Raw genomic sequence first — 19,678 nt, 5'->3', positions numbered from 1 at the left:
CAAATTCCTTGACCTGGCGTGCGGGGTAGCTGCCTCAAGGAGGTGCCACAAATATAGGACCCTTGGCTGGAGGGCCTAAAGATGGATAATTGGTAACCACCAGTGCAATGGCAGGTGTAGCTACTTTGTTAGGGCAATCCTTCCTGAGGACGGAGTGCCCACAGACCTTTCATACAATGCAAAAGATGTTGCTGAAATCCTTTTTAGGAGCTAGAGAAGACTGATGATGTTGCTTGGATTGTTCAGAGGGGCCCATTGCAGCAGCTCCCCCTTTAGATCGGCACTGGGATTCCAGCTGCCCTTTCCTTTGGCAATGAGTGCATATAGGAGGTTTTAGAAGAGGTCCCATTCTTTGGTTGGGCTGGCACTGAGGTGTGACCAGGAGTTATCTTCCGAATCAGGGAACTGGCGAAAGGATGGAAGGTGTCCCAATCATCCGCTAAGTGACAGCACCCAGCACATAGGTAGGTGGCTAGAGAACTTGGAGCATAATAAAAGAAATCCTATGCTCTAGCAGTTTCTGAAATGCTGTGATGTTGAGGGCTTCCAGCCAATGTTTAACAACTTGAGTCTTATGATACGCCCAATCTGTCCAAGTTTGACCCGATCCCTTTCGTCGGCTAAGCCAGTGTTGTCTCCACCTCTCTGGCGTGACCTCGTTGGCTTTGATGACTGCCTTTCTAACCTCTTCAAGGTCCCCCTGAGCCCTAGCATCTAAGGAGTGAAAGGTGACCATATCCTTTCCACCCATGTGTTTTCCCAGGAGCAGGGAGATCTCCGCTTCGGTAGGAGTCAAGTTCCAGAAGATGCATTCCATTTGGCCTAACCAAGCTTCAGGCTCATCTTCGTTCCACTTCGGGATCAACGAGATGATACTTTAGAGGTGTGAATGAGGCATAGAAGGTGATGGATTAACTGGCTGTGATTGGGCCAAGGCTGAGGCATTGGCTTGCCAGGCTTGCTCCAGATGGATCTCCTTGTCCTTTAGAGCCAGCTCATACTGCCATTGGTTCTCTTACTCCTTCCTTTCTTCTTCTCTGCTGTCTCTCCCTCTGGAATAAGACATCTAGCTGCTTCTGCACCCGTCAGGCAAGCTCTTCTCCCGTGAAACCTGTCTCCCTCCCCATACCCATGATGGCTTTGTAATTTGCTGCTAACATGGGTTAGGGCATGTTGAACTGGTCTTGGAAATGAACGAGTGAGGTGAGGAGTAGGTAGGTTGTGGCCTGTGCAAGCAATTGCACAAAATAGAAATGGCACTCTGCTTTCGCAGTGTGTGGTTATACAATGGTGGGGGCCAGTGGGTGGCACCACTAGTAGCGGGAGTGCCCCTTTGGTAAGGTGGTGGTGAAATCATTCCAGAGAACTAATTGATGGTTCTGCAGGGTAGAAATAGATGGCACTGGGCCTAATGCTAATTGCAGTAATTCGGGCGAGGGCCTACGAATAATGTGAGAGGTTCTCCCTAATAAAAGGAGTGGAACTGAGCATTTCTTGGAGCGAGTGGGTGGCACTCAATGGTCCCAGTTGGGTTACCTGAAGTGCCAGTAAGGTGGAGGGTATGCTGGTGGCACCCGGTGCCTAGAAATGCAGGTGCAGGTTGTGTTATAATACACTGTAGCGATGGTGGCACTTAAGTTGCCTGTTGTCTGGAGGGCCAGATATGTGGCACTCACAGCGTGGATGGGCATGGAAACATGGTGCAAACTTAGCGAGAAGTACAAAATCTGTGGGCACTCAATGTGCAGTGAAACCACTGGGCCAGTTATGCAATAATCACACTGGTGGGAACATGCAAGGGGGTGAATTTGTGATAACATGAAGCAAGTTATGCAAATGACGTAAACTTGGAGCAGCACTCAATGTGTGGTGAGATCAGATTAAGTTAGGCAGAATACATGAAATTTGTGGGAGGCACATAAAGTGCGAGGTAGTTAGCGTACACATGACAATCGTTCATTTGCCAAGTGCAGAGGCAAGGTTCCGAAGAACGGTTGCTTTGTTCTGAAGAACAGCTTGTTTGTTCTGAAGAGCGGTTGGTTTGTTCTAAAGAACAGTTTGTTGCTTGCAATGGACGGGACCAGCTATAGTGCAAAGGTTACAGTTCGTTCCAGAGAACGTAAATGAGACACCACGAAAATGGTATGCTGGTGTGTATGAGTTCAATGAACTGGGTTTGTGGCACTTTGTAGTGCAGACTCATTCCGGAGAATCAAGAAAAAAAATGTGCTCTCGACACCCACTTATACGAAGAGCCTGGCCGTGGTCGGTAACACGGAGTAAAAGGCTCATTAGCACTGATTTGAGGAAGTATAATCTTTAATGGGTTTGCAAAAGATCACAGTAATTTGTGAGGCAGACCTGAGTTCCAGTGTTCAGTGACATTTACTCATAAATTAGGTTTGCTTTTGTTAAGCAAGTTGTACAGCGATAGTTTGTATACAAATAATGCCCACGATATAAAATGTTTACATTGGTAATTTTACTCATAATTTAAGCATTCAAAGTCTTATCTCAGACATACTGAAGGTATCATCAATGAATGATTACACTTGTTAAAGAGTGGATTCTTATGAAAGAATTGCCATGGTCGGTAAATGATTACAATACTATCATAAATTACTGACAGTTACGTACAAAACTGGCTAGCATGTGACCCAAAAGAAGTTAAAATGACGTCATAAAACGGTATGGTGATCGTGTGTGTGTGTGTGTGTGTGTGTTTCTTGTCACAAAATGGCAGTTCATGGAAATGACAGATAAGTGAGATGTCGGTATGCGAGTCTCGAGTCTCGTGTAGCAGCCACCGTCAAAACAAAAACAGATGTACGCACGCATTCTTCATCGTTCACGAGATACAAAAGGAATCATGACTCTGTTTGCTTGAAATGAATTTATGGATGAACATAAGCTAAAGGTATTAACACTCAAAAGCACAAATGAGAAATTCACAGTAACTAGGATTTTCAAAGTTGTAACTTTAATTCTCATATAACAGAGGCAGGCGTGAGTAAGCGTGTGGGTGGAGCGAACAGGCGATGAAGTCTTCTACTGCCACCAAGTGCATTACTTTGGTAATGGGGTAGGTTGCCACATATCACTGTCCTAACTACGTGGATTGAACAAATTTCACTGCATAAATAGAGAGAACTGCACTTTCTCTCGATGCATCACTTTCACTTATCCACTTCCTAACTAAATTCCTGACGTTGGGCTCTTGGCACCTCTCATGTGAAATGATACAAGCTTAAATAACTAGAGTGCCCCACAATGAGTAATGAGACATGAATAAAATTAGTTTGAAGGCTTGATTGATGGACGTGGGCCACAGTGGAGGCAGATGGTTTTACAACAGTACATACAACCTTTCTGCAAGCATGAAGAAAGACACACGATCACTTGATAAGCTAAGCACAATATGAATCTTTGTAGAGGGAGTTCCTGAAAGTGTAAGGAGAATGACATCAATTTATGATCAGGCAAATTACTCTTAATACTGATAACTGGTTACCGATAATTGATTCAGGGTCTAAGCATGATGCAAGGGGAAACAGAAACAGAATGAGAAAAAGAACAAGATAATTGACGAAAAGCCTTTCAACCACACAGTACCTTAACTCCTGAGCGAAGATCTGCGAATATAGCATCAATGGTTTCTCTGTCGAGTGGGACTTCTGCAATGGACACTCAGAGTGGGGCTTGAATGGTTAGGTTATCGGCCACACGAAGGATTGAGCGAGACTCAGGTCATGCCGGCTGCATGTTTCTGGGTCAGTGTCCTGTCTGCCTCTGGCTTCTTGACCTCTCTGCGGCCTTATATAACCTCTCCTGGATTCCCAGTGTTCGGCGCTTGGGGCATTTCAGTTGGGATGCTTTGATGGTTCATGAATCCCGTTAGGCTTTGCCGCAGGTGTTTCACGTGTATCCTAAGAAACAGACTTTCGGCCAGCGCGTCATAGAGGCAGATTTAGGGTGACGCTTTTGGAGAGGCGTAGGATGTTTACAAAGGAAGGGTACTCTGGACTTTTACGAATCTATAGTCAAGTTTAAACTTGAAAACAAGGAGTGGCAGAGAACTTGTCTTCTTTGGCTCTGTATGTGACTTCCCAACAAGGAAAACATGGCAAACTGAGAAGTATGAGTGAATACTTCTAGCGTATATATATATATATATATATATATATATATATATATATATATATATATATATATATATATATATATATATATATATATGTATATATATATATATATATATATATATATATATATATATATATATATATATATACATACATATATATATATATATATATATATATATATATATATATATACATGAAACTAATCACTGTCTCACCCCATAAATTCAAAGCTAGGCTTCCCTTTCGATGCATAATCTTTCAACAGCCCTTTACAATCTTATTTTGCGTACCTTTCATTTCCCAACTTTGCACGCAACTTTTAAAAAGAGCAATTTTCTCCTAACGTTCTTAGGGTATAGTAGTAATTTCGTTTGCCAAGCATCACGGTAAGTGTTGAATCTGTTTTCTCCAACTCAGTTTAGAATTTATATTCGTATAGTATCAGCTTGCAATGTGCTTATCTGTAAAATATAACCACCTCTTTTGCTAGTCATAATTCCATGTGCCTTACTTTAAATGTGCACAGTACGCTTCGCAATAGATATGGTCTAGGCCTCGTCGTCTTAAACGACGAATTTTAGACCACAAGAGGCCTGCCTTCTTCCAGAAGTGAATTTCCGTTTTCATCGCCGTCCTTTTCAACTCTAATAGACGGCTATTTATCCTAGGAACATCTTTCTACTGACCAGAATTTTAGAGTAGCATTTTTTCTCAGTGAAAAGATCTAATTTCTAAATCCTTGTTTATAAAAAGGTGAAGTCAGTCTCTCCAATGGTCCATTGTGTTATTTTACCTTTCTTCCCTAAGCCTTTCATAATACAGTTTATTTCTATTAACTGCAAATTGTTCTTTCCTCTACATTTATAGTTTACATTTTACGTTTCTGTATGATTATCATGTTAATATTTGCACGTTTTTCTACAGTTTCGTTAATACTTTTATTAATTTACTACTCAGTTTTCCATCTAATTTATTTAAAATTCTTTTTGTGTGTGTGTGTGTGTGTAGTCAGTTCGCCTCTTGCTTAGTTTAGGCCATGTTATGCACAGTAAAATATTTCTAATTTACTGAGCTTGATCGTTATGTTTTCCATGGCTTTTCTGTCTAGAGAAGATTTCCTTTAATGATCTTTTTATGCTAATACACATCAGTAATAAAACGGTACCTTTCGACATTTTGCACTATGGTCCTCTTCGGCCAACTGATTAAAATATATACAATCTAATAAAGAAATCTAAAATGTCATGGAGTTCGGTGCAACGTCTGGCAGGGGAATGAACAGTAGCGAATTTGTCGTCAGTATAATGGTTGTTCCCTCGTTTCTCATTGTCAGAAGTTGAGATCGCATAACATGCTGCCATCGTACTCAAGAGATTCGGTTATGGTAAATAACCTTCAGCATGGGTATATATGTGACAAATGTCACTTCAGTAGCCTGTGCGGGGAGCGACAAGGAAGACAGTAGCAGGGGCCCCTAGACTAATATAAATCTAAACTGGTGGAATTGCAGAATAGTTTGTACATATATCTTCTTGAGAAAAGGCATTATTACTCTCCAAGGTGAACCCCATAAACACAAATCGGATGTAGCAATATCACTTCCAATCTGTATGCAATTTGGTTAATGTCTGGATGTTGTTTATTGCAGGAGAGATTTCTAAATTCTTACCCTTCTTTTTTCAAACTAGTTATTAGAATCTTTTATTATGACGATCATTTTATGTTTTACTTGACGATCCACCTCTGATGGTCTATTTCATTAACAGTTAAATGCAAGTTATTAACTTTACTTACGAAAAAAAGAATCAAAGTACCAATAACCGTTTGTAAACTATTCAGTTTTTCACAAACTAGACACAGCCTACAAAATAAAAGTCACCTCTCAGCTCTAGGTAAATCTTTACCCTTAACATAGTACAAAGGCTGGAATAAATACCATTGCCAAGATGGCCATCAGATCTGTACCCAAACAGCAAGTTAATCCCTACAAGCAATATGGAACACGGTTCTAGGGATTTTGACTCCCGAAACTTTGATCCCGGTAATTTCACTCCCGGTAAATTGAGATCCGGTTTCCTTAACACCCGGTAATTTGACACCCAAAATAAGCAAAAAGCTTATTTAGGAAACATATTTAAAAAAAAAATAGCTTAACGCAATTGCCTTATTTAGAATATGGAAATTACACAATTTGATTGTTTAGTGGATTGAAGGCTTAGTTTACTTTTTTTTTTTTATTCCAGTGTATCAGGAACATTTGGCAGTTGCATCCGAGCCCCTGGCGGTATGAAGACATTTTTTTATAACCACATCTCGTACCATTCAGAGAGAGCAAAAACAGGACCTGAGGGGCAAACAAACTTTTGTCTGAACGATATCGAAGGATATTCCCCAACTAAAATTAATATTTTTCCTAACTGGACTTATTCTAAGTTTAGATTACTGATCCACTCTTATATCACATAATATTATAATTAAATCTACTTTTCGTTTATTGCGAGCCCTGAATAAAGTATGCATGCATAATTATAATAAATGGAAAAGCTAATTTGCATTTATAGTAGCTTCAAACAAGGGTTTATGAAAATAAAAATCTTCTCTAGTACACAGATTGAAACTACAGGATATCCTGAAAACTACGTCGGCAATATTAATAACGTGACTTGTGATAACTCAACTTTTGATGCTTAGCCCCCTTATCATTTTGTTTAAAAATGCTAAGTGTTTTGGGGGCATTACATCTATTGGCGATGACTACAAACCAACAGAATGTTGAATTGCAATTAAAAAAAAGTACTGATATCCGTAAATTTTACTCCAATTTTGGCATTCTCGACTACAGTCGTTGTATAATTCCCTAAATCTGTCACGTAACCCTATATTTATTTTTCACTGTTTCAATATCACATAAAGACATAATTCCCATTAATAGCAACGAAATTCTCGTGGATCTTTTTCGTTTGCATCAGCCTTTAATGTTATCACTAGCAGTTCCCATATCCGTACCATACCCATACCCGCATCTGTACCATACCCATACCCATATCTGTATCATACCATACTCATACCCATACCCATATATGTACCATACCCATACCTATACCCATACCCATATCTGTACCATACCCTTGCCCATATCCACATCTGTATCATACCCATAGCGGTACCATACCCATACCCATATCTGTACCATACCCATACCTATACCCATATCCATTCCATACCCATGCCCATATCTGTATTATACCCATACCTATACCCATACCCATACTGATAACCCATGCCCATATCTGTATCATACCTACTGTATATCTGTACCATACCCATAGCCATACCAGTACCCATATCCTTATCATACCCATACCTATACCCATTACCCATACCCATATCCATTCCATACCCACATCCATACCCATACCATACCATTCATACCTTCCGGTCATATACAAACAACTGACCATATCTTAGTGTAGGTGCAGGAGCTGAGGTGAATTTTTAAAATAACCGTTATCATTAAACGGACAAGTAATATGACGCGTACGGGATGTCGGAATGAATAGTCAGAGATATGGGGGGGGAAGGGTTGATGAGCTGATGCTGAAGCCATTGGCGGTTCTGGAACATCACCAGTGGTGCCTGCTGTTGTTCTAGAATTACCTGCTGAATCCATTTCGAAGCGCTGAAAATTTCTGGACAGCTATTAAAATATTATTCTTGAAAGGTGTCTTCACATTTTCACAACTTCAGGATCCTTTGAAGCAGTCTTCAGCTCCTGAAGCATTCCTGGAGAAATGCCCATTGGATTATAACATCTTAAATTCTCAAAGACTCGAGGAACCTGTGAAGCAGTCTTCAGCTCCTAAACGGAATGGAGGTGGTTCATAGTTACCACATAAGGTTAACTGAACACTTCATAAATTCTAAAGGTCAAGCAAGTTAAATTGTGATTTGAAAAACCTGTACATTACTTTCATAAAAATAAGATGATGTCCTTAGAAATCTGTAAACATTTTGTTAATAGTACTCAGCCTCAACACATTTTACTTCATCATAAAACATCATAAAACCAATACCCATACCTATACCCATACCCATATCTGTACCATGCCCATGCCTATACCCATACCCATACCCGTACCGATACCCATACCCATACCAATACCCATACCTATACCCATACCCATACCTATACCCATACCCATATCCACTCCATACCCATACCCTTATCTATATCCATACCTATACCCATACCCATACCATACCATACCATACCATTCTCATACCTTCCGGTCATATACAAACATCATGAAACATGGAAAAGGGATGAGGGAAGGGGGTGGAGGAGGGACGAGGTATGGGAAAGGAGGAGGAAAGGGAAGGGGGGATTATGGTTTTTCCATGAGGGGGTTGAGCTCCCAGGGCGAGGGAGGGGTGTCTAGGAACCACACAGCTTGAACCGGTGTTTTGGGGAGGGGAGGGAAGGGGGGCAGGGGAAGTGCGATGTGAGGTCCCGGGGGTCGGGGGTCGGCGTTAGGGACCACCCGGCTTAAACCGGTTTTTGGAGGGGGGAGGGAGGTGGGAGGAATGGGGACACACAATCGCAGAAACAAAGGCGAGGAAATTAATATAATAAAAGATTACTCTTGCAGTTCTTGTGACTATCATCCTCACCACAAAGATAAACATAAAAGGAAAAAATAAGAAGAAAACACAAGTTCTTCCCCAGACAGAATAATTACCAAGCCTGGAGATCTTGAAGGCATCTGCTGTGCTGATGATGTCCACATAAGCGTGCAGATGGAAGTGTCTCCCGGAAATGTTTTGGTTGTGCTCATTCAGGGCGTAGAGGAAAGCTCCCTGGATCTCCCGAGAATCCTTATCGAAGATTGCTCCTGCAAGGATACAAATATGATTGTGAAGTTTGGGACGTACTATACTGCCTGTCTCTTAGTAATAACGTTTGTTTCATAAACATAAAATCAGATGCATATTATATTACGCCTACTGGTGCAACAATCACTGATTGCAATCGATAAGGTTACTTTTTTTTTTTTTTGTAAAGAGTTGCGAGATGTGTTCAAGAACTGATGCTTCTTCAGTTTCTGGGACTAGTTTTTTCCTATATATTCATTATTTAGGTAAGCCGTAAGGCACTTTGTATAATTGTATTTTATTATTTTTCAGTGCATGCATATATGTTTCCTGTATAGTAATGTAATACGTTATCAAATAAGAGAATAAGTTTCACGCCTCAAATGGTATGAACTAGTATCTTAGAGGCACAGGATTTATAGGTATATAACGATACCGACCATTATCACGTATCAAAGTGAATTAGAATGTCATCTATACTGGCGTATAAGAGAGCCTTCTTTGAAAGTATACATGAGGCCTGCAAACTGAGTCACATACGCTTATGAGCAGAAAACAAATCGCTGCAATGGAGTGTCACGTAATGCTGTGTACATACTTGTAACTCCTTTGCATCTTCGATGAAAGTTCAGATCTCCTGGGAGCTGAACACTTATTCCCTTATTCAGTCATCAGTTACAATAACTGAAATATATCAAGTGTGATTATATTCGTATATGGATATATATATATATAAATATACACATTATATATTTATATATATGTATATTATATAATATACATACAGTATGTATAAATACATATAAATAATATATATACATATATATAAATATGTGTATGTATATGCGTATGTGTATATATATACAATATATATATACATACATATATATACTGTATATAAATATGTATTTATAAATATACATACATGTACACATATTTATATATGTGTGTATATATGTATATATACACATTTATATATATGTATATTATATATATACATATGTATAAATACATATAAATAATATATATACAAAATATATATAAATATGTGTATATTATATATATATATATATATATATATATATATATATATATATATATATTTATATACATATATGAATATAATTACACTTCATTATATTTCAGTTACTGTAACTGATGACTGAATAAGGGAATAAGTGTTCAGCTCCCAAGAGATCTGAACTTTCATCGAAGATTAAAAGTATGCACAGCATTATTTATTTTTTGGTCATAAGCTATGACTCAGTTTCCTGGCTTCATGTATACTTTCAAAGGAGGCTCTCTCATACGCCAGTGTAGATGACATTCTAAATCATTTTTGTACGTGATAATGGTCGATATTGTTATTTACTTATAAATCCTGTATATGAAGGGAAGGAAAAGGAGAAGGCTAAAACTCAGATGGAAGGATAGTAAAGCACATGACATGCCGGAAAAAGCTTTAAGAAGTCAGGATGCATTGGTTAGAAGAAAGGCGGACAGCAACCCAATATGGAAATAACTAAAGTTGAAGACAAATAAGAGGTAGAATATATATATATATATATATATATATATATATATATATATATATATATATATATATATATATATCAAGAACTATATGTATATTATATATATATAAAATATGTATATATTGTATACAACTTTTGTTGGCCAACCACATTTACGGAAACACTAAAAAGTTTTGAACAACATAAGAATAGTCGAGATTTTTTTAGCAAGGAACAGTGGTATATTTGTATATATTATATAACAATCATGCTATCAACTGGGAAGGGGCAAATATATTGTATATTCTAATATCATATATATGTATGTGTGTGTCATTGAATCTAGTGTGTAAAAGTGTGTACAACCATAATGTGAATATTAAAAAGATGTATAAACTTGATCCTTTAATATCAAAAGAAATTTGTAAACTGTTTAAACAATGACAGTAAAAGATGTCTGAAAAAATTATCTTTTTGTCAACATATCACCCTACCCCATGTTATAACTTTCCAAACTTCCCAATACACCTGTCAGGTTAGCATGCAGCTTTAAGATCTGTTTATCAGCTGTCCCTGAGAGTAAATTTACATTTTTAGATAAATGCCAGTTTTGCTTTGACACCGGCCTGTGTTCCTAAGAGCTCTACCGATATCGTTAGCTCGGTCTTTAGGAACTAAAAACTCAACATAACTTGTGGCATCATTGGTTTGGTGTATTCCCCATTGTTCTTAAGTTGGACTGGCTAATAGCTATTTATTTTACATTCAATAAAGATGACGATATTTAGTTTGAAAACAATTTTTGCACCCCACTCCAAATCATTAGTCTTTCTTCGTTCACTATTACGTCTATTCTGGGAGTTTGACTTATGGGAAATTTGATAAAAGATAAAAAAAAGTAGGCCAATTGACTTGAGTTGTGCTGAAGACCAGTAATATATATATCATATGTATATATATATATATATATATATATATATATATATATGTATATATATATATGTGTGTGTGTATGTATGTATTTAAAAAGATATATACATATATATTCATTTATATAAATAAATGAATATATATATATATATATATATATATAACATATATATATGTATATATATATATAATATACATATATATACATATATCTGTATGCATAATTTATAATTTGACATTAAAGCCGGCTACAAGAACTTAAAAACTACACAAATTCATTAAAAAGCCCAAATATATCATATATCATATATTATGAACTTTCATAAAACAATAAATAGAAGCGAGTTCAGCCAACAATGATTACATATAAGCCCTGTAAACCTAATTAAACAGAAACAACTTACAGACATCTTTCCCTTACAAAACTTCTTTCTTTTGCCCTTCTTAGACTGACCTAAAAGCTTGCTTATATCCTTCCAGTCCTTAATCTCATTAGTTTTTAAGCCTGTTTCCAAGTAAAGCTTGCCATTCTAGTAAGGTTTTATCCATACTATATATATAATATATATATATGTATCTATATTATCATGGAGATATATATACATATATCTGTTAGCATAATTTATAATATTGACACATCACAAGAACTAAACACACACAAATTCATTAAAAGTCCAAATATATCATATATCATATATTATGAACTTTATAAAACAATAAATATATATTCATATAATGATTATATATAAGCCCTTAAACCTAATTAAACAGAAACAACTTACAGACATCTTTCCCTATAAATATATATAAAAGCTATATCCTTCCATCCTTAATCTATATAAGCCTGTTTCCAAGTAAAGCTATTCTAGTAAGGTTTTATCCATATATATTATCATATACATGTATTATATATAATGATATTGACATATATAAACATACACATATATATATATATATATATATATATATATATATATATATATATATATATATGTATATATATATATATATATATATATATATATATATATATATATATATAGTCTATCGTGGGTTCATGTGTTTGGAGAAATCTCCGTAAGGTAAACAGACTGTAGGTAAGACAACATGTAGAGTAAATTTCGAAGAATTCATGCGGAAACGAACACTGGTCACCAGGGTTAACCTGTCGTCTTAGTCAGAAGAAGCATAGCGTTTGCCTGTATGACATTCCCATAGTTATGCGAAGCCAATTCGAGATTTTTATGTCCCCTTGAAAAAGATTGGCGTTTAATCAGCTAACCGGTGACTGGGAATCTTACATCAGATGGTATTACTTTTGGACCACAGTGATGCAAAGTTTGTGCATAAAACACTGCAGCCGCATATCATCAGGTAAATTTTTGCCAATATAAATCAACAGGTCATCCCCTGTCCCATACTCGTCGTAATCCTATTTTCCACGATTTCTCTAAGGTCACTTCTGCATCCTTGGGTGAGTTGGTACTTGGTGAGAGTAAAATATTGATCATTCTAAATTGAAGTTTTTATTGTTGGATGGAGCTGAGAGCAGGTCTTAGGTGAATTGCTGTGGAAGAGTCCCACTTTAGTGATACGAACGGTAGGGAGATATAGACAAGAAATGAGGGGCACTTTTGAAATACCTGCTAATGACAGGTTTTGAGGATAACAGAATTTGAGCACAATTGCTCATGAAATACACCTATCCCTGTTCCCCAGTTAAGTAATCTTTAATGTAGTGATTTCAATCAGGTGGCCGTGACCATCATTGTGCTCTCTGTAGGGTAAGCAGAGGTCTTTCAACATGGTTAAAATCGTGCTTCAACTCTTTGCAGGCGGAAGTCTGACAAAAAAAATTGCTTGCAATTTAAGGGTTCACATCAGTTGCGAGCGCGAGTGGTAATTATAAATGCATAATCAGACACTGACATCAGTGTTCCAATGATATTCGTTTGGTCATTATTTTCTGCTATTTATTTTTTAGATTACAATTATGCAATGCTTGTGTAAGGTACAATAGTCCATGTACACCAAATCGTCTAGATTCTGGATGATTAACGTTTCAAGTTAAATGAACAATTATTTTCTACAAAAATAAACATTATTACCGACAAATTTAAAGCATGTCTCTCGACCTTGTAGGGTATAATTTGCTTTATGTTTTATTAAGCGAAATATGCTGCAACATTTAACAAAATTATGCCTCCCCTAAGAATTTCGTCTGTTATGTAATTTTAGAGAGAGAGAGAGAGAGAGCTCTTTTACTACATTTAGCTGTTTACTATTGATTTTCGTTTCTTACTCAATTTTATTAATAACTGTAATTGCATTTAGAGAAGAAAGTTATTTTTTTAAATAGAAAAGAAAGGATATTAAATTTTTGATATAATAAATACTATATGAGACGTTTAATGCAAATGTCCAAAATTATCTGTAGTTATCTTTTATGAAAATAAATTAATGCATTTTCCTTTTAAAAAAGCCCGCCAAACTCAAAGATGCATTTTTCACGTTATCCAAAATGAACCAATAGCTTTACGTTGTCAATTTTTCAGTATCACTTAAAGAACTTTTAACAAAAGAAACATGCTGACAGCAATCATATTCTGCGCTGCATGGAATCATAAATAGATATGGAAATGTGCAAAATGAGAGCTGAATACATTTCATGCGTGGTTCTTTTGTTCACCTAATTTTTTTCAGTATTTGAGGTAGAATGTTTCGCTAAATTTTTAACTTTATTTTACATTCAGTCTCATAAAATGATAAACTTTTATGTACATTATGAAGGTTAAAAGCAAATTCAGTGTATTCAATAATATCTTAAAGGGGAAATGCATTGCCTGCGTAAGCCACTTTAAATTATTATCTTTAAATGTGCAAACTTTCAGTGTCTGTAGTTTCTAATAGACATTTGAGTTTTACAAGTTTTATCTGTGAATCTTCTTTACTTTTAATGTTAAGTTTTTATTCAGTTTAGAACAAATCTTACCAGTTGGACTTATAAAATATGAAATATTGCGGCAGTGGTCTCATAATTGCCTACACAACTGCTTGGTGCTTGTCATCTTAAAAATATTATGAATCCCTGCTCCAAAACTGCGGATGTTTAAAGTAACGAAATCTCTGCTTATTTTATTTTTATCAGTGTGCTATTTATAGAATAAAGGGACATCCAAGTGAATGGTGCTTATATGAACTTCCCTTGAATATTTAAAGAAAATCTTCAGTTACCTCACAATACCTTATTCATTGAAATTAGGGTGTGATTGCAAGGCACAAGATTTGATTCTGAGCTTGGTAACCACTTGAAGGGATACATGCATTAAGTGCTGTAAAGAAAAAAAACATGAATTTAAGAACTTTAACCCTTAAAGGTTCCTGTAAACAGGAAGGATCTACCTTATGGCAACACCCTATCTAAATGAAATAAAATGTATAATAGGCAGTGCCCAATTCAAGTTAAATACTTTCTTGAAGCGTAAAACATGAATGTGGCATTAACCATTGCTTTAACTTTACCTGGGAGCCACCAGCTGTTAGAGGCAAGGGCTTGATATTAAAGTTTATATTTATATATATATATATATATATATATATATATATATATATATATATATATATATATATATATATATATATGCTTGTATGTATACGTACGTGTATGCATGTGCAGGAATGTATGTTTTATTTACGTATATGTGTTTGTGAAATCCGTGAATGCTGACGCATAATGTGAATTTTACCTGGATATATTTGAAGCCACATAGGATCGTTCTTGTTAAGAAATCCGTTCCTCGTCCTTGTTAAGCTTTTCAAGAGCAAAGCAATTTTGCAAGAGCTCTTTCTTGGCAAAAATATCGAAAAGCAATAGGCGGTTCCAGGTAATTTCACACTCACTCGGGAGAGTGACTTTCACATTTCATTTTACTGCATTCTTCATATTGATTCATACATTTGTTCAAACTAAATTGTTGTTTGTTTGATTTCAATGAATTTCGCTTAAAACATTTTTCTCGTCTTAATAACGTTAATTCTCGCGTTTAGATCATTCAGTAAGATTTAAGTTCGAAGATATTAGCAAAAGGAACGAAATTAACACAAAAATACCCATTTTGCCTTAGTTAAAGTAGTGTGCTGATCTAAACGCAATCACATAGTCACTCTTAAAATTCTTCTCTCATTGCTGTCACGGTAGGTTCAGCCTATTCTACAACGTCGGTGGTTGCAGGCAAAATTTAATTTAGTGCAAATTAACTTTGTTTACGCGCACTAAATGACATAGAATTTTACATTTTGTAGAGAAAAATACCTTTCTTTTGGGTCTCTGGGAATATAATGATAAGTTTCTCTTTCTTCATGAGAGTAATACTCCCATGCAAGATACCAGGAGCTACAGTTACGTTAGCATTTATAAATATCACATGAGAAGCTATTTTCTATATCAGTCATACTAACGTAAGAGAGAAAACTATCTAGCAAGTTTGCTTTAATAAAATAGTAAGCAGACATACATGTCACTGACTCCGGACCAGGAGATAAAGGATTTGTTCTGAGAACTGAATAAGGACGAGCTTGATAGCGCGTGCTACATGCGCTGGAACCCTGGGCTGCCCGTCATGTCTCCCATACCCTCCCGATCCCCTACATATTCCGCCCCCACCCGGGGTGGACAAACAGGTTTGTAGGAGGAGGGTGGATGTGTCATGTCTCCCCTACCCTCCCGATCTCCTACCTTACCCCGCCCCCACTTGGGGCAGACAAACAGGCTTGCAGGAAGAGGTGGATGTGTCATGTCTCTCCTACATACCCCGACACCACCCGGGGCCGGACAAACAGGTTTGCAGGAGGAGGGTGGATGTGTCATGTCTCCCCTACACTCCTGATCCCTTACCCGCCCCACCCGCACCCGGTGGGGACAAACAAGAAAGATCCACTCGGATTTTATTATTATAGAATTGTTAGAGAAATGCTTGCGAACAGTTTGATACAAATTCATTTTAAAGATTACTTCAAATAATCTGTTGCCAATGAAAAGGATTTTTTATGCTAACTTGTTATTTTCTATTTTATCAGAAAATATGTAAATGACACTTATCGCACGTTTTTTTCGTCATCTTTCGTTTTAACAGGTATTAGCTTTCCAAGTTTTATATATCTTCAGAACAACAATCTTTTCTTTTCTGATGTGCAAAACCTCTTTTTGGAACACTTGTGTCTTTCAGTTACCCTGACCCCACATCGAAAAAGAAAAAAAGTTTTCATTATATCACATGATGTTTGGTCTCTGTAAATATTGAAATTGCAAGTGATATTGTTATTGGTCTTATATATTTACCTAAAGTGCTGCAGTTGACCGACAGAAAACATCTTTCTAAAACAAAAATGATTTCATTACTATAAAAAGCTTCGCATTTTTGTCGTCATGTTGATGTTTGCCGAGTTTCGTAATGTTGTTGGTTTTCTGTCTCTGACTGAGATCTCCTTGGAAATTTCCTCCTTTTCCAATAACATACCTCGGCATTTCTTGAATTTTCCTCATGTGAAATTACAGTCAGTTATATTATAGTCCGTCCTGTAGAATGCAACCTTGCATTTGGTGATTTTGATTTATCGCATGAACAAACCTACGAATTATGAATAGGCGATATATTTGAACAAAATTTTCTTTCTTATTGTGATTTTCCTTGTGTTATTAGCAGACAAGGAAATCCCACTAAAATTGTTATGTTGATAACATGTGAAAGCTTAAAGAGCACAAAAAGCATCTTAAGAAACTAAATGACTGAATTCAAGGATAAATTATTTTATTTAAGTTGTCTTTATTCATCTAATATAGTGAAGAATATTACCAGACATTATCCGTTATTAGTACCATCATGGAATTATGATGACTGTGAATCGCAATTGCCTAAACAAATTACGACGCAAAGTTACTATCTTGCATGCGATGTCTATCAAATCGACAGAAAATATTTACATAAAAAGAAAGTTCCCATCTACAAAATTTGTGCACGAGTTTTCATAAAGGAGACAAATGAAAGTTATCTTAAAAAATAGCGCTCTCTGTGAAGCAGGAAACTCATATGATTTTTTTTTTTTTATTCCTTCGTGAATCTGGAAAGTCAAACGCAAACTTCTATTTTGTGCACGTGACTGACTCCAAGGGCTATTATATTTCTCCCAGCAAGAAAAAAGAAAATAATATTCGAGCCATTCCGTACCAGAGAATATACCTCCTTTCTCCCCTCCCCTCATCTTTCCCAGGCTTAGGCAAAGCTCTCGAATTCTTGCCTTGAACGCCGCCTATAATATTCGTCTAAGCAAACACTAAAACTCAACACTCGTTGTATTTTGTAAATATGAGCAGTGTTATTTTCAAAGAGCTTCTTTGGCTTCCGCAAATGCCTCAACATTCAACCCCCGGGGAGGGAAAGGGTCGAGCCCTACTCCCTTAGACCCTGAAGCCAACGTTTAGCGGTACCAATGTCTGTGAAGGCTGTAGGAGTAGGGTAGTGTTCAAGGCAGGTTTTAGGAAGGCTAATACATAATCTTTTATGGAAGTTTTAGCCTGTCAGAGTTTGGGGAGAACAGCATACGTAGCCGGCAGTCTACCTCCTGCTAAAACTGGAGAATAATTTTTTAAATAAGAAAAGTTATCAAATGAAAATAATTTATACTTCAGTGGATAGACGAAGAGATGAGAAAAGTGACATATGTTTATAAAACTTTTTTTCCACCGAAAAGCATGCTCCTTATGTGCTTACACAGGAACAACAGTGCATGCGAATTTACACACAAACTGCTCTCATGCGCTCATTCAAACAAATATAACTGTTTTTTATTATTAAGAACACTGTTAGCAGAATGTAGTTAGTTGTTGCAGGTGTGACTGATTAAAAACATACAAAGGAGTCAGTCAGAAATTCCAAGGGAAATGAAAAATTCAGTGAGGGAGAAGGTGGAATACAAAACGAAATGTAGAATGAGATTAAAAACTGCAAAAAGAAAGGAAGTCAGAGCTTCCTCTAATTAGGATCAAGTTTGAAAATATTCTACGTGAATATTCACATTGGAAGTAATCATGAAGTCTCGACGTTATGTAAAGTAATCGGAAAAAAACTTTAATTTTTCCAATTTTTCTTTTTCTAAATTAAAAGACGTTTCCACAGGTAGACAAAGGTATTATATGAACTTTGATGTTAACTGTAGAGAATACACGAGAAAGAATGCACAACATGGTGATACTACTGGGTAGCTATTGAGGACCCTGTAATACTTGTTCTTTGAATTTTAGTTACTAATTCCGCAAATAAATATGTTTTCGAATGTGGATACTTTATAATCATTTGGAACCCTTGGACAACATAACATTTAGATTTGCGAACTTTATTTGAAAAGATGTCAGCAAAGGGTGTAGTTAGGAAATACGCTGTTTTAAAAGATAGAGTTATTTATACGACAGAAAACAACGCTTCAACAAATAAATAAGTTAGGAAACATAAAACATAAGCTTCTTAAAAAATATCTGTGGACATACAAGCCACCACATCAACATGGAAAACACCTATGGACTCCAACTACAAAAAACCACATGTCTTGTCTCGCAGACTAGATTCTGGATTTTTAAAAGGCAGAGAGACAAAAGGATGGGGACACACATCAAGAATGGGAAGCTAATTCATCATCTCATATTTCATTTCATTTCATAATTATGGCCGGAACTCCGCTCTTTCAGTCATTTCATAACTGGGTATAAGGGGACGAGGCATTTCCCCTTCAGATGGCCAACATTTATCCGTTTTTCATCAATGAAAACAAAGCAATAAATAAACAGGAAAAAAAAAAAGGTGGGAGATGAGAAAAGAAGGAGAGAGCAACTGCAGCAGCCAAAATTACACGCGTGTCCTAAGTCAGCACTATTTCTTGTCACTCGGAAATATCTCGTTTTGCTTTGTCGCAGAAAATTACGAGACATCTAACAAGTGAACCGAGGACTCGGGCGCCAGGGGACAAAAATAATGCATCTGAGGCACGCACGCTTCAAGCTTTTTGTCTCCTCCTCCTCCTCCTCCTCCTCCTCCTCCTCCTCCTCCTCCTCCTCCTCCTCCTCCTCCTCCTCCTCCTCCTCCTCCTCCTCTTCTTCTTCTTCTTCTTCTTCTTCTTCTTCTTCTTCTTCTTCTTCTTACGTATACGGAAAAAATTTTCGATTTACTT

At 36.6% G+C, this 19,678-nt stretch overlaps 1 protein-coding gene across 1 annotated transcript in view; it reads right to left on the bottom strand.

Moving 5' to 3' along the window:
• LOC136830233 (glutamate receptor 1-like) overlaps positions 1-19,678 on the bottom strand; it is a 252,374-nt gene that overhangs the window by 190,828 nt on the left and 41,868 nt on the right. Inside the window, exon 2 of the mRNA XM_067089536.1 lies at positions 8,885-9,037. Coding sequence (XP_066945637.1) covers positions 8,885-9,037 — 153 coding nt within the window. The remainder of the gene's footprint in view (positions 1-8,884; positions 9,038-19,678) is intronic.

This window comes from Macrobrachium rosenbergii, chromosome 4, assembly GCF_040412425.1.
Source record: "Macrobrachium rosenbergii isolate ZJJX-2024 chromosome 4, ASM4041242v1, whole genome shotgun sequence".
NCBI lineage: Eukaryota > Metazoa > Arthropoda > Malacostraca > Decapoda > Palaemonidae > Macrobrachium > Macrobrachium rosenbergii.
The sequence above is the reverse complement of the archived record's forward strand: the minus strand, read 5'-3'. Positions and strand labels throughout refer to the sequence as shown.